This window comes from Panthera tigris, chromosome A2, assembly GCF_018350195.1.
Source record: "Panthera tigris isolate Pti1 chromosome A2, P.tigris_Pti1_mat1.1, whole genome shotgun sequence".
In the NCBI taxonomy this organism is placed as follows: domain Eukaryota; kingdom Metazoa; phylum Chordata; class Mammalia; order Carnivora; family Felidae; genus Panthera; species Panthera tigris.
The window spans coordinates 55,440,190-55,462,112 of record NC_056661.1 but is presented as its reverse complement, the minus strand read 5'-3'; the positions used below and the strand labels follow the sequence as shown (position 1 = coordinate 55,462,112).

The 21,923-nt window shown below is 53.4% G+C and overlaps 1 protein-coding gene across 3 annotated transcripts in view; it reads right to left on the bottom strand.

The window, feature by feature from the left end:
- Positions 1–403: 403 nt before the first annotated feature.
- Positions 404–21,923, bottom strand: part of WNT7A (Wnt family member 7A) — a 78,426-nt gene continuing 56,906 nt past the window's right edge. For 2 of the 3 annotated variants that reach the window (XM_007093364.2, XM_042979597.1), the window contains exon 4: positions 883–3,288. In XM_007093364.2, coding sequence (XP_007093426.2) covers positions 2,809–3,288 — 480 coding nt within the window. In that variant the 3' untranslated portion in view covers positions 883–2,808. Of the gene's footprint in view, positions 659–882; positions 3,289–21,923 lie in introns of those variants that run through there. The other variant, XR_006214978.1, reaches the window with a different exon arrangement.

Sequence of the window (21,923 nt, the reverse complement as noted above, 5' to 3'; positions counted from 1 at the left end):
AAAGGCCAAGTTCAGCTTGCTGCCTGCACCACCCTCATGGTGTTTGTCAAAATACCCAAAAAGTGGGAGATTTTACTTAACATCTTGCTTCAGTCTCTTAAGATTTTGGCCTTGTTAATGTCCGTTTTGTTGAAAAGCCACTTCAGGAATAAGCCAAAGAGGGGGAAAATACTTTTGCCCAGCAGAGTCAAATATTTATTGCCATAAGCTGGGTTTGAAGAACCTTATCATTATGGAAAGAAGAGTAATAATACCAATAATAATATGTATCATTCATCTACTGCTCTGAAACTCTAATCATTAGCAGGAGGATCCTCACAGCAGCCCCGTGATGTAGGTATTATTTTCCTACTTTTACAGATGGAGAAACTGAGGCTCAGAGCTCACCTGAGCTGGGGGCCTCGGAGAGGGAGCGGGCCCCAGGGTCGGGGACCAACAGTGTGCCAAGGGGCCAGGTGACAGATTGGCAGCCGACCCGGCCACTCTTCTCGTTGGCCTGGCTTCCCTCACGCCACGTGTACTCTTCATCTGGATAGTGAGGGACTTCTGGTATCTGGGGAGGCTGGTCAGAACCTTCCCCCTTCTCAGGCGCCATGAGGCCAGGAACAGAGGGATGCAGGCTTGGAAACTCTTCTTGCTCATGGCAGACTCTGGTTTTCTAAGGCAGAGAGAAACTGTGACGTGGGATCTGCAAGAAACTGTTGTACATCTTCTCCTCCCTTACCTAGCCCCCCAGCCCCCCAGCCACGCGCCCAGCCAGCCAGCCACCCATCTGTCCACTCATTCCTTCACATCCCTTCCCACCCTGACACCCAAGTAAAGAAGAAATAAATGGTCCAAGGGAAGAAATCAACCAACCATCCAGCCATTTTATTTGTCCATGCTGCGATCCGGGCCCAGTGCTGACATTGGGGAGTCCAACAGAGCCCAGACACCGAGGGGCTCCCAGCACGTGGGGCCATCAGGCTGTGGTCTCAGAGGTATCTGAGTTTCACCAGTGTCTGTGGGCACAGAGCCCAGAGGAGCCATCTCGATGGCTCAACACAATTGCCAAAGGTCCCTGCACACCACACCTCACCCACAAGCGGAGACACCAGGGGACCAGCAGCTGCCCAGGCGCACACCTGCATGCACACGTCACCCTGAATCTCTCAGGCACATGGAGAGAGAGACACACACAGCCGGGCATATGCGGGGGCACACAAGATGTACGCACATCGGGACCCCAGAGGGGTGTGAAGGTGCAAAGTCACACAACGACCCCAAGTCTCCCGAAGGTCTCACACACACACACACACACACGTGCACACGGAAATGCAAACGGACACATGTTAGGACACCCACAGCCTCTTGGAGGAGAGCTTTCCAGGTCGAGAGGCACTGGATGTAGGTGGAGCCGGAGCAGAGAGGCCTCGTCTACACCTCTCTGCCAGTCTGCCCCAGGACCGTGACATCCGTAGGAAGCCCTGCCGTCCTTGGGACCCCTCACCCCAGCTTTTCTGCCCCGTAACTGAGGACTTGGCCTCACCTCTCGGGACACACGGCAATGGCAGGGACATCCTGGCGAGGAGCAGCCTCCCTGAGCTGGTTTCTGCTGAGTGGCGATCAAGCCCTGTGATGGTCACCCAATGCCAAGGGCACGGGCCTGCCTGCCACATGGCTCATTACGAGGTCACTGCTCAGCGACCCTGCTCAAAAGGCCTGAGCTTCACAGGTGAGGCTGGGGATCTGATTCCTTTCCCAGGTAATACCGATGACACTTCAGTCCAGCCATCCAGGGGCCACTTTTGCCCACTTGGCCAACAGAACTCGAGAACCCAGCTATGTGAGGGTCCCCATGGGGACCAGGCCTCGTTCCTCCTTACCCCAAAGTGAGTACCGGAATTAAGAAGAAGCACAGGCCATGGAATGATACAGGCAGACTCGATATAAATAAAATATTCATATAAAAATAGTCTCTTAACAAAATATTCTCTCTTATCCAGTGGCTCACTTTCCAAAAGATGGAAACTGCTGGGAGTTTTATTATTATCTTTCCTCTCTCTCTGTATTCCAAACTGGATTTTTCTACTGGTGTCAGTTTGAGCTGGGAAGGACTCGAGGGTGGGAAACGTCTCCAAATCTGAACCAGCTTAAATTTCTGGATAAGTAGCAGCAAACAGCAAAAAAATATAAATGTGTGTGTATATATATCTATATATGTATAAAGGACATCTGCTCTTAAACATCTAGTGCTGTAAGGGGGTACCTGCAAAATCAACTAGTAGAAATATCTGCATAAAGAATAATTATGTACAGTTCTACTCGGCTCCTTGCCCTAGTGACAAAATTATCCCGCAAGGAAAGCAAGCGGTCCACTTTGATTGCAGAAAACGGATCCCGACGAGGTGGAAGGATTCTTTTTAATTAAATAAATTAATATTATTTTTTTATCAGAATAAATTGTTAAATATTGCTATGTTGAGGCCCAAGGGTCCAGAGCTCCTGGTGCGAAGAGGCTCTGCTCCTGCCAAGGAGGGCCCCCCACCCGCCGGCGGTGTCTGGGGTTGGGTGCAGCAGCAGTGGGTGAGGAAGAGAACAGGCAAGGGCTCTGGAGAGATCTTTCCGACCGGCGCCCGCCGGAAACCCCGCGAGAGGTGTCCCTACAGCAGAAAAGACAAGCTCAGCATTCCTGCGGTTCCCCGTGCAGATCCGGGAGGAGACCCGCCAGGGTGACTCCAGCTTGGAAGCTGTCCGGTCCTCCCCGCAGTCTGACTTGCGGCTGGAGGCGCCCACCCGGCCGGAGGGCGGCGCGGCGGCGTGCGGGGCTCACTTGCACGTGTACACCTCGGTGCGCTCGCTGCAGGTGTTGCACTTGACGTAACAGCACCAGTGGAACTTGCAGTTGCACTGCCACACGCGGGCGTACTGGTGGGTGTTGTAGCCGCGGCCGCAGCACATGAGGTCGCAGCCGCTGGCCTGCGGGGCCGTCTTGTTGCAGGCGCGGCCCTGCGTGCCCACGCTTCCTGTCACCGGGTCCTCCTCGCAGTAGTTGGGCGACTTCTCGATGTACACCAGGTCGGTGTCCATGGGCTTGCGGTACGACAGCGGCTTCTTGATCTTCAGGAAGGTGGGCCGCTTGTTGCGGCTGGCGCGCACGGGCTCCACGTGAACGGCCTCGTTGTACTTGTCCTTGAGCACGTAGCCCAGCTCCCGGAACTGCGGCAGCGTGGTCCAGCACGTCTTGGTGGTGCAGGAGCCCGACACGCCGTGGCACTTACACTCCAGCTTCATGTTCTCCTCCAGGATCTGCAGGGGCGGGCGGGGAAGAGCACAGCGCACACGTCACTGCACGCCGGCCACGGGTGGCCTCCAGCCCCGCCCACCCCCGCCCTTCCGCCCCGCCTGGGCTTCCTTCCTTGTAGGTGGGGGAAACTCACACCTGGTGTCAAGTCCCTCTCACCTCCGGGCTGTGGGCTGTGCTTCTACCTGGAACTCACCTCTTCTCCTGGCCTCCCAACTCCTATCTGGTCCTTAGACTGGTGCTCAGATCAGGCCAGTCCAGAGCACACGGAGGTTCTCTTTGGCCGGCACAGGCTTAAAATCATTTTGAACCAACACTTGAAAACCGGGAGCTAGACTTCCAGGTGTTTTGGGTTTTTTTTTTTGACAAATAGAAAGGGCATCTGGCGATTCTAGAGTGAGACTCAAATTATTTAATAACTGGTACAGCTGAGTGCTGACGTTTGCGCATGGAAGCTGGCCAAAAATGCCAGCATGGCAGTCCTGCTCTCCACGATCTCTGCCACACTGCCACATGGCAACAGCGCCTGGAGCTGTACCTCCAGCTGCCTCCTTCACGGGCTGGCAACCCCCAATTTGCCACAGTCCCACCACTCCCTACTGCCTCCCTAACCTCAAGTATGTATTTTCAGAGGTCATCTGCTTTGACCACTTATGACATCTGCCAGGCACAGTGATTGGGAACCCTGGCTCTGATCTAACCTTGCCTGACCTCCAGGCTAAGATGATGTGCCTCTTCTTCTGAGTTGCCAATACCTTTGGGCTCCCATCGCCATGGCACTGAGAAGCAGCACTGTATAGGGAACAAAAAGCACAGATTCTGGAGCCTGGGTTTAAATCCCAGATCTAACATAAACCTGCTGTGTGCCCTCGGGCAACTTACTTGAGTCCTCTGTGCTGCAGTTTCCCCATATGCAAAACAGGGATGATAACTGTAATTAATTATAATCACGCAACAAATTACCTGACAGCAACAAAAAGGAATGAACTTATACACACAAGAAAAACAGATCTCTAAGATGTGATGCTGAGCGAAAGAAATTGGATGCAAAAAAGAAACATACTGTATGATTCCACTGATATGAAGTTCAAGATCAGGCAAAACTAAAGGCTGGGTTTCACTTGGTCTTTATTTGCATACACGGGCAGTGGGCCACAGATGGCCTGTGAGCTGCATTTTCCCGACACCTGCTTTGGAATATCCCAGCAGGAAAAGAAGGCAACATTTACGCAACTCCCCATGGTACTAGATATTTAGGTTGTTTTCAGGCTGTGGATTTTTTTAAAAAATCTTTTCTTTCCCTCCCTTCTTTCTTCTTCTTCTTCTTCCTTTTTTTTTTTTTTCTAAATTTAAATTCAAGTTAGTTTATATACAGTGTGGTCTTGGTTTCAGGAGTAGAACCCAGTGATTCATCACTTACATATAACACCCAGTGCTCGTCCCAACAAGTGCCCTCCTTAATGCCCATCACCCATTTAGCCCATCCCCCCAGTCCCTCCCCCTCCACCAACCCTCAGTTTGTTCTCTGTATTTAAGAGTCTCTTATGGTTTGCCTCCCTCTGTTTTTATTTTTTTCTTTCCTTCCCCTTTGTTCTTTCTTTTTTTTTTTAACTGTATTATAGAAGGGAGTATCTTTGGAACTAAAGCTTCTCTTCCCTCCTTATCATCTTTTGCCTGATTTATCCCAACAGACATTTTTGAAGCTCCTACTGTGTACCAGGCCCTGGGAGGGGCATGTGCTAGTGAGCACAGTTTCTGGGTCATAGTGTATATGAGCATTTTCATGGTCTTCATCTGGACTCCCAAATTAATTTTGCCTGTTGTATAGTGGGAAAAAAGTGCATTAGTGAGTAAATGACTGAATATTAGTCACCTGTATACACACTGGGCCCATGCTTTTATATATGGCATTAGTTAATTCCATGAGGTTAGTATGATTCCATTTTACAGGGGTCAAAACTGAGGCTCACTATGTCCTAGAGCTGGCCTATGAGGCATTCAGAGGAAAGGGTCTTATTGCTGAGGGTTGTGCATCAGCTGCTTGGTGGCTGCTCACTTGCTTTGTGACCTTGGAATTGTCACACCCCCTCTCTGGGCCTCAGTTGCCTTTGCTGAAACATGCAATGAAAGCAATTCTATCTTTTCTGACAAAAGTCAGGGTGCTGGAACAGAATCAGACATTCAAAAAAAATAGTCATTAGTTCTGCCTCTGGGCCTGGGCCTGTGTGGGTGCTGGGGACACAGAGGTGACAAGTTAAGGTCCCTGTCTCCAAGGAAGGGCTCCTGTTCAGGGTCCTCCCATTTCTAAGAGCTCTGCATCCAGGAGGAGGTGACCAGTGCTCGAGTCAATGGACTCAACAGGAAGGGAGGGCCACCCTGTTTTAACCACGGTATCGGCAATCGAATGAGCCAGCAACACCACAAGCATCCAGAATGTTCAGGGACAGAGAATCAAGTTGGCTGAATGCTCTGATTCCAGGACACCTAGTGTGATAGAGCACCTACTGCATGCAGGCAGCCTCGTATGACCTGCACACACATACAGCTGGTACTGATGAGCAGCCCCCAAATAACACAAATAATGTCCCTTTTGGTTGTCAGTGAGGAGATAGTTCCCAAGCGTCTGGCCCTCCTTCTGGCCTTGGCCTGAGAAGCACAGAGAAAGAGCAAAGCTCAGGGGTGTGGCAATGCGCTTTGGGGGCCGGGTGAGGCAGCAGCTTCCGGCCCACTGAGATTTCAGTGCAGTCAGAGATTTCAGCCCAGACATGCTGGGGACACTCAGAGCGGATTCTGACAACACTGAGGACATAGGGCACCTGGAGCCCTCTTCACGGCTGGTGGGTGTGCACACACAGCACGTGTCTAATAAAGCTGAAGACGCTCAGAAATTTCACTTCCAATGTATATACCTGAGAGAATCAAATGTTTGTGTGCACAGGAAACAGGTTCAAGGACGTTCATCGGCACAGCATTCATGGACACACGGAGAGTGCCCAGTGTGGACTCATGATCTCTCTCCACTCTGGGCACTCTCCATACGTCCATCCATGATGGAATGGGTAAGCTGAGGGTGCAGTCAATGGGACATTACAGGATAGTGACAATGAACAGCCACAGCAAACCACACCAACAGAGGTCAAGGTCAGAAACACAGGGGAGAGGGAAAACAGCAATCATAAAAGACTTCCACAGAATGATTTCATCTATACCAAGTTCAAAAGTGGGCAAAACTGGGTTGTATTGTTCAAGGGCACATATAGAGGGGAAAATTACAATAAAAGGCAAAGAAGTGAGGGTCACAAATATCAAGACAATGGCTGTACCTGGAGTTGGGCACGAGGGTTTGTGGTTGACAAGGGTCACCTGGGGCACTTCTGGGGTGCTGGCAATGTCTGTTCCTTGATATGGATGCTTTATAATTATTCTTTTAAACCAATGTAGGTGTTCTCTGTGCTTTTTTGCACAAATGCTTTATCTCACAATTTATAAAAATGCAACACGGGGCACCTGAGTGGCTCAGTCGGTTAAGCATCCGACTTGGGCTCAGGTCACGATCTCAGGTTCGTGGGTTCAAGCTCCGCGTCAGGCTCTGTGCTGACAGGTCGGACCCTGGAGCCTGCTTGGGATTCTGTGTCTCCCTCTCTCTCTGCCCCTCCTCACTTGCACTCTGTCTCTCTCTCTCTCAAAAATAAATAAACATTTAAAAAAATGCAATGGGTACAATAGCTACTAAGCACAGGAAAGGATGCTCAAGATCATTAGGCATCAGGCAAATGCAAATCAAAATCACAGTGAGATACCCCTTCCCACCATCTAGGATGGCTGACAGAAGAAATACAGACATAGCAAGTGTTGGCAAGGGGGTGGAGAAATGGAAACCTTCACGTGACGCTGGTGGGAATGAGAAATGGAGCAGCCCTGTGGAAAACTATCCAGTAGTTCCTCAAAATGTTAAACAGGGTTGTCACATGGCCCAGTGCTATGACCTCCCTTGAGTCTTACAGCCCCCAACCGCCATATTCATGTGTTGAACTCCTAACCCCCAAGGAGTAAGTGGGGACTTTGGAGGTTCTTAAGTCATGAAGACTTAAATGCCTTGTTAAAGGAGGCTCCAGAGAGACCCCTGGCCCCTTCTACCGTGTGAGGACACAGCGAGAAGGCACTGGCTTTGAGCCAGAAGGAGGGCCCTCACCAGAAGGCAACCGTGCTGGCGCCTTGAGCTTGGACTTGCAGCCTCCAGAACTGTGAGAAGTAAGTGTCTGTTTATAGGGTCTGTGGTATTTTGTGACAGCAGCCTGAACAGACCGAGTCCGCCCAGCAATTCCGCTCCTACAGATACACTCAGGAGAAATGAAAACATATGCCCATACGACAACTTGTAAACCAAAGTGAACAGCAGCATTCTTCATAATTGCCAAAGTGTGGAAACAACCCGACTGTCCATCACCTGATGAATGGATAAACAAAATGTGGCGGATCCACACAATGGAACGTTATTCCGCCACGAAAAGGAATGAAGTGCTGACACATGCTACAACATGGATGGACCTTGAAAGCATTGTGCTCAGGGACAGAAGCCAGACACAAAAGACATAAACGGTATGACTGCATTTATGTGCATTGTCCAGAATAGGCAAGTCCGAGAGACAGAAGGTAGATTAGTGTGGTTTGGGAAGAGACTGGGGGAAAGGAGGCACAGGCTTCTTTCTGAGGTAACGAAAATATTCTAAAATTGTGATCATGGTTGAGCATATCTGAGAATGTGTTAAAAACTGTTGGACTGTTTACTTTAAATGAGTGCGCTATATGGTATGCGAATTATACCTCAATAGAGCTGTCTTTTTTTAATAGAAATTTCTTTCTTTCTTTTTTTTAGTTCATTTATTTATTTTGAGAGAGAGAGAGAGCGCGCACACATGCTGGGGAGGAGCAGAGAGAGAGAGAATCTGAAGCAGGCTTCCTGCCGTCAGCGTGGAGCCCGACGCGGGGCTTGAACTCACTAACTGTGAGATCACAACCTGAGCTGAGATCAAGAGTCGGACATTTAACCGACTAAGCCACCGAGGCGCCCCAAGCTGGTTTTTTTTTTTTAAGTCCCTGGAAGGTTTTAGTGAAAAAGCAATAGGTTGTATTTGTGAGGTTGTGACACCCAATGTTTTCGCTGTGGCGGATGCTGGGCCCTGAACCCCAGTGGCAAGGGTCAGGCTCCCGGGTCAGGTTGGGTGCAGCTGCCACTCCCGCACATCGCCTCCCTCTTCCTGTGAGGCCACAGCTGGCCTGGGGCCATGGCAGTATTTGTGTGGGCCCCTAATCAGATGATGTCCAGCCCGTTAACCCTGCAAACTCTGCATTTTGAGAGACTTAGTGATTGCATTATATCCGCACTAAGCCGGGCATAATCGCAGCCGCCCTTGCCAGAACTGGCCACCCAGACGGGCATCCGGATGGGCACCCAGCCCTCTGCCCGAGGCAGGGGACAACAGCAGAGGAAACAAGTGTGGGACAAAGCCATATTCTTTGCAGCCCCTGCCCCCACCCCCCGAGGCCAGGCTGGCTACGGGCTTCTCGGCTGTCCAGGGGGACTTCCAGGACTCCCTTTACACTTGAAGAGTCTGGACTGTGATGCAGTGACACGGAGTCAGAAGGTTTGCAGGCTCTAAGATGACACAACCCGGTGTACCCTCCCAGTGCCTGGCACGCAGCAGGTGCTCAGGAAATGCCCAAAGGTAAACTCACCATCAGGGTGCGCTCAAACTGTTCCATGACCAGCAAGGGGCACCCTGAATGTTCAGGGTCCGGGAGGCCTTGCCTGGCCAGGCATCAACCCTGCGTCGCTGGGCCGAGGGGAAGTGGGGAGGACCCCCGGGGCAACCGTGATTCAGGGAGGGGCAATCACAGGGCTTGGAGCACCCGGTATGGACACGTGTCAGTATTTTATGTCCCTGGTGGCACTGCTGGGTCCCAGCTTACAGAGCAGCCACATAAGACTGGTTGGGGTCTGCCATTTCACCAGCCTGTGATGCAGACATGCCTCAGTGCAAAAGGAAAGTGAAGGAGAAAATAAAGCTGCGAGGCCTGGAGTCTGGTGCCTCACGGTGTCTCGGGAGAACATGGGACTCCTCCCGCCTCCCGCCAGTGCCCTGGGGTCTGAACACCGCAAGGGGCCTCAGGTTAGTGGGGTGGGAGGACTTTGGGGGCAACAAGAAGTTCCTGCTGCAGGGTTCAAGTTTTACCTGACGAAGGGGCGGAGTTCCCTTCTCTTCCCCACCTGTCGCTGCTGCTCGGCTAGGAGATGGGACTTTATCGTGAGTGGACAGGGAAGCCAGTGGAGGCCAGGACCACGAGTCAGGATTTATAAAGCTCGCGTAGCCGTTGTAAAAAACGTACCACATTCGCGCAGAGAGACTGTACGTGCCGGGGCCGGGCGTGTGTGGGAGATGCCTGTACCTGCTGCTCAGCTTTGCTGTGAACCTAAAACTGGTCTGAGAAACAAAGTCTATTTTTAAGAAGAAGATCTCAGGGGCGCCTGGGTGGCTCAGTCGGCTGAGCGTCCGACTTCAGCTCAGGTCATGATCTCGAGGTCTGTGGGTTTGAGCCCGTCGTCGGGCTCTGTGCTGACAGCTCGGAGCCTGGAGCCTGCTTTGGATTCTGTGTCTCCCTCCCTCTCTGCCCCTCCCCTGCTTGTACTCTGTCTCTCTCTCTCCCTCAAAAATAAATAAAAATCAAAAAAAAAAATTTTAAAAGAAGAAGATCTCAGAAGAGAAACTGTATGCGGGGATGGTCTCTGGCGTGGAGATTGGGCCATCTCTGATGCTAACTGGCTGTGTACCTTCGCTGGCCCTCAGTTTCCCCATTTTGAACTCAAGGGTCTGAACTAGATGATCTCCAAGGCCGCTTCTGCCACAGTCTCTCTGTCTTCTGACTCTGTCTGTCTTGGCTCTGTATCCATACTGCTTTTAACCTATACAGAGTGTTTTCAGACCCTGATGACATCTGATTTTCCTGACACTCCCTGACAGATGGACATTAAACTCCCATTTCACAGGTAAAGAAAGGGAGGCTCAGAGAAAGGGAGGGACTTCAGCAGGTTCACAGAGTGTGTGTCCATATGTGTCTCCAGACCGCTCCCCACACTTCCATCCCTTGTTTACCTTGCCCCAGGGGACGAAATGGCCTCTGACCGTTGCTATTGGTGATTGGTTGGTTGGGCCGGCTGCATATCAGTCATAGGACAGTTTGAATGCAGCTGTGACTTCTACCTGGGCCTGACCAGTGGAAGGCACTAGAGGGAGACTGGAGGGAAGGAGGAAAGTCCTGACAAGTCCCGCTCCTACTTGCTCCCTACAGGGCCTCACATTTTCCATCTCCCTAGAAAGAAACACCATACCCATTAGAAGTCATTCCCTATGTCTCCTTTCCCCTCAGTCCTAGGCAACTACGAAACAGCATCCTGTCTTATGATTGGCCCCTTCTAGACATTTCATAGAAATGGCATTATACAACAGGTGGCCTTTTGTGTGTCTAGTTTCCTTCATTCAGCATGTTTTCAAGGTCCTTTTCATGGCTGAATAATACTCCGTTGTCCAGATATGCCACACTCTGTCCCATTCATCAGTTGTTGTGTCCCCTTTATGATATATATTTTTAGGTTTATTTATTTATTTTGCGAGAGAGAGAGAGAGAGAGAGAGAGAGAGAGCATGCATGCACAAGCAAGGGAGGGGTAGAGAAAGAGGGAGAGAGAGAATCCCAAGCAGGCTCCGTGCTGTCAGCACAGAGCCCAATGCAAGGCCCGAACTCATAAACCATGAGATCATGACCTGAGCCAAACCCAGGAGTTGGACACTTAACCAACTGAGCCACCCAGGTGCCCCAGCCCCCTTTTAAAACTGCCCTTAATGTCCTAGTCTGAGTGCACCCAGTATACCGGCCATGACCCAGAGGCCACACAGGCTGCACGTCGTTCCTCTGCGGCGAGCTGACAATGGGCCCCTACCTCTTGACTCCCAGGTCCGTCCTTGCTCTCCCTCCTCGTCCACCTCTTGGCTCTGACCCCTGTTCCTTGTCTGGCTAATCTTTACTGCCACCCCAGAGGCTCAACCCAACATTTCCACCGCTGGATGTGTACCCTCTGCGGAGGCTCACACATGTGCCAAATGACCGGGTGCATTATCTGAAATGTCGAGAGGCCGAGAGAATCTAGAGATCCACCAAGGGGGACTGGTTGTAGAAATGATAACACTTCTAATAACTGGAATGTCCTGTAGCGGTTAAAGAGAATGAGGCAGTTCTGTACTTCCTAATGAAGGCTGATCCATAAGATACATGGTTAAGAGAACACAGCGAGGCGTGGAAAAGTATGCAGAGCATGAGCTCACTTGTGGGAGAAAGAAAAGATCTGTGCATGTGTGTTAGTAAGAGCACAGAATATCTCTGGAAGGATACATGGGAAATCAGTAAGAGTGGCTACTTCCGGGGAGGTCACCCAGTGCCGGGGGACTGGAGGGACACGAGCTTTACCTCTCATGGTATTGTAGCTTTCGAATATTCTATTACGTCAGAAAAAAAGTCACCTCATCCACAAAGCCCTCCTTGATTGCCAAGGCAGTCAGTGACTCCCTCATGGTTTCCATGGCTGTCCTGGGCTGTGGAGTATCTGTCACCTTGGCCCTGTGACGACTATCTCCCTGTCAGCATCTCCCATCAAGCCAGCAGATCTTTTTGGTGGACGTGGGGATATACTATTCAGATGCCCCTTCAAGGAAAGTCTTGCTTCAAAGCTACAGCTAGTGATGTGCTAGTAGACTGGCCCTCAAAAAAAACCAAAAACCAAAAACCCCAAACAAAAAAACAAACAAACAAAAAACAAACAAACAAAAAACCCGTACAGACTGTTTTGTAGTGTTTGCTAATTTCTTTGCGATAAATGTTCCTACTGCAGCTGATTTTAGGCTGCAAACGATTTGACAATTGGCTCACAAATCCCCGAATCTTTAACACTGGGTCTTGTGAGCCCACGGGAGCCGGCTCCAGCGCGTCACGGGACGGGGGGGTGGGATCCACATACGGCCGCCAGCTGTCAGATCCTTCAGGGCCTGTCCCAGCCACAGAACCACAGTTTTCCCCGGGTAGGCTGCAGCCAGGGGCTGAGAGAGGCCAGAGTAAGAGGTCTGGCCACTTCGATGGGCGATACCTCCTCCGGAGTTCCCCCTACAGCTTTGTCCAGCCAGCGACACAGCTCCACTCCAGCCCAGTCCTGCTCCTCCCCTTTCCCTTTGCTGATCCCTAATGAACAGCTTGGACCCAGAACTCCAGCTCAGCCTCTGCTTCTGGAGAACCCCACCTGTGCCATTCCTTGGAGGCTGGGGCCAGGACATTCACCTTCACCACCCCAGCCTCTGGCAGAGAAAGCCTGGTGTGGAGAAGGTACTGGCCAGTAGGAAGCAGAAAGACGGACCTAGCGTGTGTCTATTTGTATTCACTCACTCCATCATTGTGCATTGAGCACTTACTGTGTGCTACGGGGCCTCACCCCTGCAGCACAGGCCCTGGGAGGACCGTGATACAAGGTGATGCTCTTCCTGCCTTCTTCAGGCCTGCAGATCCGAGCCTGGAGCAGTTATAATAATCCACCTGCATCTGATTATAAATTTGTGAGTTCCATGAAGGAGTGGAACAGAACGCAAAGAAAACTTCTGGCCCAAGAGAAGCTGCTCTTACGTGCACGTCCAGGAAGCTTCCCTCAAGAAGGCAAAGGCAGAGCTGGCAGCCAGATAACAGGAAGGATAAAATAGGATCAGCCAAACTTGCAGGATGGGGAAAGGGTATTTCAGACCTGGAAACAGTACATGCCAAGACCCGGGGGTGGGAGGGATGTGGCCTGCCCAGGAGGTGAATGGGAAGGGGCAGTGGGGCTGGCCACTCAGGGCAGGGAGGAACCCGGTTAGCTGCACGCCAAGGGGTGCCACCGAGGGCCTTTCACACAGGGGAGTGGTGAGGTCCGAATGACACCTTTAAAGATCATTCCAGATGGGGCAGAAATGAGGTTAGGGAAGGCCAGAGTGGCAGGATGGAAGGAAACTGTCCCCATCCAGAGATGCCAGCGGCTCTGACAAAACGGTGGCGGCGGAGGGGAGAGGGGGAGCCACATCGGCAATACTTGGTGCTGGGTGATCCGTGGGGAGTTTGTGGGGGGCCCAGGGCAACTCACAGGCCTCTAATGGGGACGGAGACCATGCACTAAAACAAGGAACCCGAAGGAGGACCCGGCTAGAGAAAGAACACGCACTGAGTGCATAATGAGGAAATCCCAGGCCCAGGGAGTAGCCCAGAAGAGGGGCATCTGGGAAGCCTTCAGGGCCACTGAAGTCTGGCCCCCGTCAGCATGGGTGCCCACAGGACATCATGCGACTGGAGTCCCAGTCAGGGTTCAGTCACTTCCACGAACTAGAACATGTGGTTGACACCAGCCAGAAGCGGGGTAAGCGCCTATAATTTGGGGTATTAAAAAAAAGATTACAAGAGTACAAGACATGAAACTCTGAGAAAGACTGAAAGCTTTAGACGACCACAAGTTCAACATGAGATAATAAGCTACTAAAAAGCCAATGGCCTGAGGTCACATTAATGGAGGTCGGGTGCCCACAGTAAGGGAGGAGATTGCTATGTGATTTTCAGAACTGAACTATGCCCTGGCAGATGGACAGAGACAGACAGAGATACAGCATGTGTAGGGGAAGGGGCTGGAGACCCCAAACCGAAGGAGCTGGAGCTGCTTAGCCTAGAGAAGGCAGTTTATGATGTCCCTGGTCACTGTCTCACCGGCTGTGCAGGCCTGTCCTGGGGCAGGGTGAGTGGGAGGGACTGTGTGTCCATCCAGAGGGTAGAACTGCAACTCCAGGTGGAGAGGAGTCACAGGACAGCAGATGCCTGCTTGGTGAGAGGCCAGCCCTCCCCACCAAGCTGACCAGAACTGGATGGGGGCTGCTGGGGAGGTAATGAGCTCCTTGTCCTGGAGAAAGTGGCAGCAGCAGCTGGGGTCTGCAGTGGGGATTCCTGCACAGGGTAGGGTGGGGCTGCTCTCAAACTGCTTCTCTGGCCCCAAACCTGCCTGGAGAGTAGGAAGGATTTTCTGCACCGCTGGCGGGAGAAAAATCAATCTCTTTCCGACAGGTCCCCCAGGAAGTGCCAACAATGTACCAGGTGCTGCCCGGAGCCCAGAATTACCCAGGGCAGGATTCTTAGGCCTGGGAGGGGCCTTGGGAGAAACTTGGCTCCAGAAAATTCCTTGATTCATAGCACCGAATAGATACTATCAAAGTTGGCCTCCTGTTGCAGACTCTTAGGGCTGCCCAGAGGATCTGGGGGTGAACTTCCTGGAGGAGGAAGGGGTTCTGAAGGTAGGGAGGTCAGACAGTGACCTCTGGTTCCCACACAGTCCATGCCACATGGTGCTCCTGCGACTGGAAGCTTCTGAGCGTCCTGACTCTCCAAAGCGTCCTGAGGGCATCTAATTTTTAAAACCCAAAAGCCATTTCCCAGCGTTGAATTCCACCACTCCCTTTCACAAACCCTCCAACACTGAGGCCACTGGGAGGAACAGGAAGCCCTACACAGTCCGGGAGGAAATCCTACCTCGTGGAGCTCCGTCGCTCCTGCCATGCCCTCCCCCGGGTGTGCAGCTCCCTCATCCCCCCATGGCCTGACCCAACCAACCCTTCAAGGGCCTCCAAAAATGGCCCTCTTTCTCAGAGTCCTGCCCTGCCCACTGTATGCTGGCAGGACTCCGCCAGCATGGCCTTCTCCCCGTCCCAAAGCCCTTCTCCTTGTGCCGTGTTTCACAGCAAGCCTGGCATGGCCTTCAGAGCTCTGCAAATCCTGGCTCCTCAGTGAGGCTTGCCCAGACTAGAGTAATCCTGTCAATGATGGCTCCCAGCTCCCACCAGTCATGGCTCCCAGCTCCCAACGCTCATCCCTCCCAGTTCCCACCAATCATGGCTCCCAGATCCTACTGCTCATCACTCCCAGATTCCACTAGTCATTACTCCTTGTTCCCATATCCCACTGATCATTGCTCATGGTTCCCACTGCTCATCACTCCCCGTTCCCACTAGTCATTCCTAAGGACAGGCTCATAACCCAGGCCATCAGAACAAGTCCTGGGGATTCCATGTGAGGAAAAGACAAGAACTGTTAGTTATTTCCCACCATATGTGAAGAAGAAATTCAGGGGCCAGGGCTATGGATAGGCATCTTGCAGTCAGTCATGTGAGTCTGAGAATGGAGTTAACTAAGAAAGCAGAATTGAGAAAAAAGAGACAGTGATGGGTGTGTGCAACTGATTCCTAGAATATCTCTGCATCTGCATCCTGGATCAAGCTGGACCTGAATTCATTCCCCCAGGACCATTCAGTTCCATGAACTGATGAATTTCCTTCGTTTCAAAGCTGACTTGAGTTGGGTTTCTGTCCCTCACATCCTAAAATACCCTAAGTGATACACAGCTCCCTTATCTGTAGGAGAGGTGCCCTTTGTAAAGCTAATAGCCAGTCCATGAGTTTCAAGTCACAGCATGGAGCAGATCTGGGAGGGGGTGGGGGAAGGACTGTGGGTTTTTTTTAAGGGCCTTGAAGAGGCCAGGGCCTCGAGGGCTGGAGACTGTGGTCTGCTGCTTCCGCCCCTTTAATCCCCTCCACTGTTGGCCAGCCTGGTTCCTCTGCAGGAGGGGTCAGTTCTGGGCCATTTGCACCCCAGGTAAGGAGCAGTGACTCAAGCAATCAGAATTGGTCCTTACATGACAGCATGTTGTGATGAAAGGCAGCCTAAAGCTACCTAGGTAGCCCAAGAACCCTGGTTCAAATGCGACCTCTAGTTGCCACATGCCAGCGATGACAGAAATGACCAAAGGGAGCAGGGCACACTCCCTGTCTCGCTCTCCATTTCCTCATCACAACCAGCCTGCCTCTGACCACAGAGGTGGAAAACCCAAGACACCACTTGATAAAAAGAGAGACCTGAGAGAGTAACTTTTCGTTTCCTATCTTCGGATGCTGTGGTGTGACAGTGAGATTCCTGGAGCTTAGGCAGCCATCTTGTGACCGAAAGTCAAGAGAACCAGAGGCTGACAAGATGACAATGGCAGACCAGAAGGATGGAAATAACCTGGGCCCTGGAAGAGAGCCTCTGAAAAAACAAACAAACAACAAAAACAAACAACAACAAAAGACCACCTACATCCAGACTTCATTTGTAAGAAACAGCCACCTCCTATCACTTCAACCACTTCTAGTAGGATGTTTTGTTACTTGTAACCAAATGCATCCTCGGTAATTCACTTCTTCTTGTAAAGTAGGAGCAAGCTGCTCCTCAGAAGGAACAGTGCGGATTGAATGGGAGAAGGGCGATGGGGACTTGGTGCAGAGCACCTCACCTAGCAGCCCTGGCCTATAGGAGTTTTCCAGTTTCCTTTACGAATGCTGAGATGCATGGGCACAGTCCTCCAAGGGCAGGGGCAGAGGAGCAGCGTTGTGGGCTGTAGGAGCAATTGGCTGGAGGTCCTCTACACTGCTGTGTGGCTGCAGGCCAGTCCTTCTCCTTCTCTGGGCCTCAGTTTCCCCCACCTGTACAATGAAGGAGCTAGAGAGGGATCTCCAAGAGAGAAGACAGGGACACAGAGGGGCAAGGAGGGCAGGAACGTGAGAAGAGCAGCTGGCCGCATCCTCCCAGGCGTTCCCGGGGTGTGTGTTAATTTCAGCATGGTACAGCAGCCACGCGGACACGGAGGTCATTGCGCGTGTCGAGCATACCCTGCTGAGGAGGTTCTGGGTCTTCATCCTCCCTCCCGCCTCCTCCCACAGCCAGGCCGACTCACCCCAAAACCCATCCTGTTGTGAACACCCCGAGCACAGCTCCCGAGGCTTGTCGGTGCAGCTGCCACATGGCACAGGAGCCCAGGGCATCTTCATGAAGCCCCCGAGAAGGCCACGTCTTCTCCCCGTGTGGCGCCCGTTCCCGGTGCCTGCGGTGTCCCCTCCCATCAGTGTCATCGCCGGTGCTTGCTCCCACCCTGAGATCCTGACCACCCTCTCCCTAGTAGGACACCTGGTCCCAGAACCTTCTCTGGACTAACCCCGAGTGAGCTGGGCCACCAGGAAAAGCTGGCCACTGGTCAAGGAGAGGCCCAGAAAGCAGGTGGTGGGTCTGCTGGGCATGGAGGCCTCGTCTCCCTAGGGCTGGCGTGTGGTTTCCACCGAAGGGAGGTGACCTGGGCTAGGACATGGTCACCGAGTCCTGCTGGCTTCTCCCAGGCCTCCATGCCCTCACTGCCCGCAGCCGCATGTGACCCAAACCACCTGCACCAACCGAGATGAACCCTGTCCCTCATCCTCTGTGTGTGATCACGGTGTCCCTGACTGTGCATGTGCCACTTTCTGTGCTCAGTGCCTCACAGACACATCCCAAGGAGCCTGACAAGATTGGGGCCCTGCTGGAGTCAGGCCTGCTCCCTTGCTCACCTCCCATGAGAGCCTGGCTGTGCCGGGCAGTCTGTTTGCCCCCTTCTCCAGCCCGGAGGCTCACCTGTGTACCCCACACCCACAGACCCCCTGTCCCCCAGCCTCATGACAGATCTGGCCAGTGGGAGACCCCACAGAGGACGGAAGCGCAGGAAGAAAAAGAGGCTGGGACACTTCTTCCCCTGATTCCCTCTCTGTGGGGCCATTTGGTGGCTGTCACCGCATTCCCCTACCCATAAAGGTGGCTCCTGCCAGCTGGTCCCTCTCCTCCAGCTATACTTTCTCAGTGACACGGTTCTCTTCACTGCCCCTTCAGGCCTCCGGGCAGTAAGAGCTGCTGGGGTTACCAACACCGGGTCAGCAACAGGCCTCATGGGACTCACCCGATGCTGCCCACACCCCTGTAAGTAATCCCTTCGGCAGACCCTCTTCCGGGACCCCAACTGTGCCATCTGCAAGACCCTGGCTGGGCCACTTGGTGAGTCCCACCACCTCTGTGCGCCTTGGTTTTGCCCCCTCAGTCAAGGGAACACACTGGCCGGCGGGAGGGCCAACACCGAATGACCAAAGGCACGGTGCCGGGCCCGGAGGAGGCTGTGAGGAAACACAGCTGCTGCTCCTAGGACTTATTTATTTCTGGTGTTGTGTGAAATCTTTATGTTGGGCTCAGATAAGAGCGGGGACACTTTCTCAGGAAAGGTCTCCGTGCTGGCCTCGCACCTAAGCTTCACCTGCTCCTCCCACCAGGGCGGGAGCAACTCTTTGAATCTGCACAGCAACCATCTCAGGCAGGATTATCCTCATCCCCGTTCTGCGGCCGAGGAAGGAGAGTACAGCTGAACAGAAGGAAGGCCGGGGGCCAGGAAGGCCTTGTTCCCTCAGGCTGTGGTCCCCAGGGCTAGTGTGCGTGGCGGACCCTGTGGTGCCCACCCAGGTCCCCCTCCAGGACTCACGCTCACCGCCCGGCTGCCCGGGCCATGGCCGCTGATGCTCGAAGGCCAGTTCGTCCTGGGAGCCGCTCTCCCATCATGGGAGCCACCTCACACAAGGTCATGACCCTCCTCGGGGCAACCCCAGCCGGTGATCGGCTGGTACTGGCTGCAAAGGCCCGGTCTCCCTGTCTCCGCTGGGGACAACTCTAAAGGGCCATTCCAGCCCAGAGCGTCTCACGGGACCAGCCGAAGACTCCGCTGTGGCCACATCGCAGCCCACCTTCTCCCCCTCACCTCCTTCCGGGCGTATCTCCCCGGAGCCCTTCCTGGAAATGCCCTGTGTGTGAATTTCCACGTCGGAGGCCCTTTCCAGGGGCCCTGACCAAAGACCGTGTGGAACTCAGTGGGCCGCTGGACGTGGACCGTGCCCCCAGGAGACCACAGGCCGGAGCACTACCCTGGGAGGAGGGGCTGCAGGCTGACAGCCCAGAGTCCACACCACTTGCCCCTGCTTCTGCTGCTCCTCCTTATCTTTCCCTGCTCCTCCTCCTCCTCCTGCTCCTCCTCTTCCTGTTCTTCCTCCTCCTCCTGCTCCTCCTCCTCCTGCTCCTCCTCCTTGTCTTCCTACTCCTCCTCCTCCTGTTCTTCCTCCTCCTCTTGTTCCTCCTCCTCCCGCTCCTCCTCCTCCTGTTCTTCCTCCTCCTCTTGCTCCTCCTCCTCCTCCTGCTCCTCCTCCTCCTCCTGTTCTTCCTCCTCCTACAGCTCCTCCTCCTCTCCCTGCTACTCCTCTTTCTTACTCCTCCTGCTCCTCCCCTTCCAGCTGCTCCTCCCCCTCCAGCTGTTCCTCTCCCTCCTACTGCCCCTCCCCCTCTGCTCCTCATCCTCCTTCCCTCCCACCCCCCCCCCCCCGCCCCGCGTGTCAATCCATCATGAGCAGAAAGCTGCATATCACCCAGCTGCAGCTGTATTCCTCTGGGCAACTCAGATGAAAGAGAGGAAAAGGCAGCTTTTTTTCAGTAAACATTTGGAGTATTTTCTTCTCAGCCACATTCTTTAAGTCATATTGGATGCACTGACCTCAAGCAAATATCCCCGTCTGCCTCAGGTGGGAATAGCAGGGGGAACGTCACACCCCACAGGACAGAGGTAGTGGAGGGCAGCCGGGTTAGCCCTGACAGTGAGGCAGGCCCAGCGTCCGGCCCGGGCCTCAGGAAAAGGAGTGTCAACCCAAAGCGGAGAGAGAAGTTTCCTGGTCTAGACTGGGACCTTCTGAAACTCAGCGCTGGCCAGGTTACAACTGCTCAGAGGCCACCCTGGCTCCCTGTCGTTGGGGTTCGAGCCCAGTCTGCCCGGCTCTCGAGGCCTCCACGGACTGGCCCCTGCCCAACCTTGGGGACTCGTAGGGAGCCACGTCTCAGGGACAGACCCCCCCCACCCGTAGACCTGTCTCCTTCTAGGTTCCCGCTCCCCCCAGTACACCTGTACACTCCTGCACACAGGCACACACACCCAGACACACCCCTCGCGCCACATACACACACACACGCACCCTCCACGTATGCATGGCCCCAGCGGCCCCCACCCTGTTCACACCCTCGCGGTCCTCACCACACAGTCGCACGGGTGCTTGGGCTCGCCTGCTGCCCCACTCCCAGTCACACACACGTGTGCACACTCTCACACACCACCACACGCCAGTCAGCCCTGCACGGCACATACTCAGGTAGTCCCTCACCCACCCCAACACACCGCATAACCTCCTGTGCTCCAACACATACATACACACATAGAGCGCCCCCATGCTCACACATCATACACACATACACTCCTCACAGGCTTGCACACATCACACATGCTCACACACACCCTACACACACCCTTGGAGGTGAGCGAGCCCAGCTGGGAGCAGCAGACGGGCTTCACTGTGCTTCCTGCCAGGGGCCCTAGGCCAGGCCTCAGCTTTGCTCACCTATCAGCTGATTCTAGCACAACCCTTTGAAAGGGCTGTTTAGGGCATGGAAGGTAGAAACCCCATTTTCGAGGTGGAACGGACAGGCCCAAGGTGGCCAGTGGTGGCTCCAGGAGCCGCCTCCTAGCCCCAGCCCATCTCTCACAGACATGCTCTGTCTGCTTCTTTCTCATGAGCGGACTCACTGGGAGGAGCTGGGATGACTAAGGGGCAGGGGCTGCCTCCGACGGGGTCAGCCCTAGAGACGGGGTCTAGGTGGGGAATGTGGACCGTGGCCCGGATGGTAGTCAGGTGACCCCACTATAGCATGAGGGGCAGGGAGGCCGGCAGGAGCGAGGTGGAGCCACTAACCCACACGTTCCCCCCGACTTCCGGAGCATTCATTCATTCATTCATTCATTCTTTTACTATTCACCTTTCCACCACGTGTTCATTTAACCCCTGCCCTAGGCTGGGCCCTGAGGTTGATGGCCAGGTGGGCAGGAAGAGGCAAGTCCCCTGCTCTCTGGAAGCTTATGCTCTGCAGGGAAGGTGACCATGCACCCAAGTGTCACGCAGGCTGAGGCCAGCCTCTCCCAGCGATAGCTCTGAAGGGAAGCACACACCTGCCCCTCCCGCGGTCATAGCCCCCAGCAGTTTGCCTCCTGCAACCCGACTGGAAGACGTTTTTGAGCCAATGGAGGAATCTGAATCAGATGGGGTATCATAGAGCATTGACGAATTCTTTGTGTTGTTCCAGGTAATAACAGTACCATTATTATGTTTTTAAAAAATCCTTATTGATTAGTGGAGTAACATGATGTCTGCCCTAAGCGGTTCCAGTTTAGAGGAACTGGGGTGGAGACTAAAACAATGTTGATGGCTCTTGGCCAAATGTTGGGGTTGTTGTAGTTCGGCGTTGGGTACGTGGGGCTCACTATACAGTTCTGTCTCCATCTACCCCTATCATCCCCTGCTACCTCTGACCTCACCTCGGATGTCTTGTCCACTGCGCTCAAGTTACAATAGGTTCCTTTCTGTTTTTCCCACACACCAGGCGTGCTCCTGCCTCAGGGCCTTTACACTTGCTATCCCTCTGCCTGGAACACTCTTCCCCACCCTCCATAGGGCTCCGTCCCTCACTTGACCCTTGCTCAAATCTCTCCTTTCCAAGAACACTTTCCCTGACCCCTGCCCTGATTCATTTTGCTCCCTTGTGTCAGTAAGTGACATAGCATGCATTTTCTT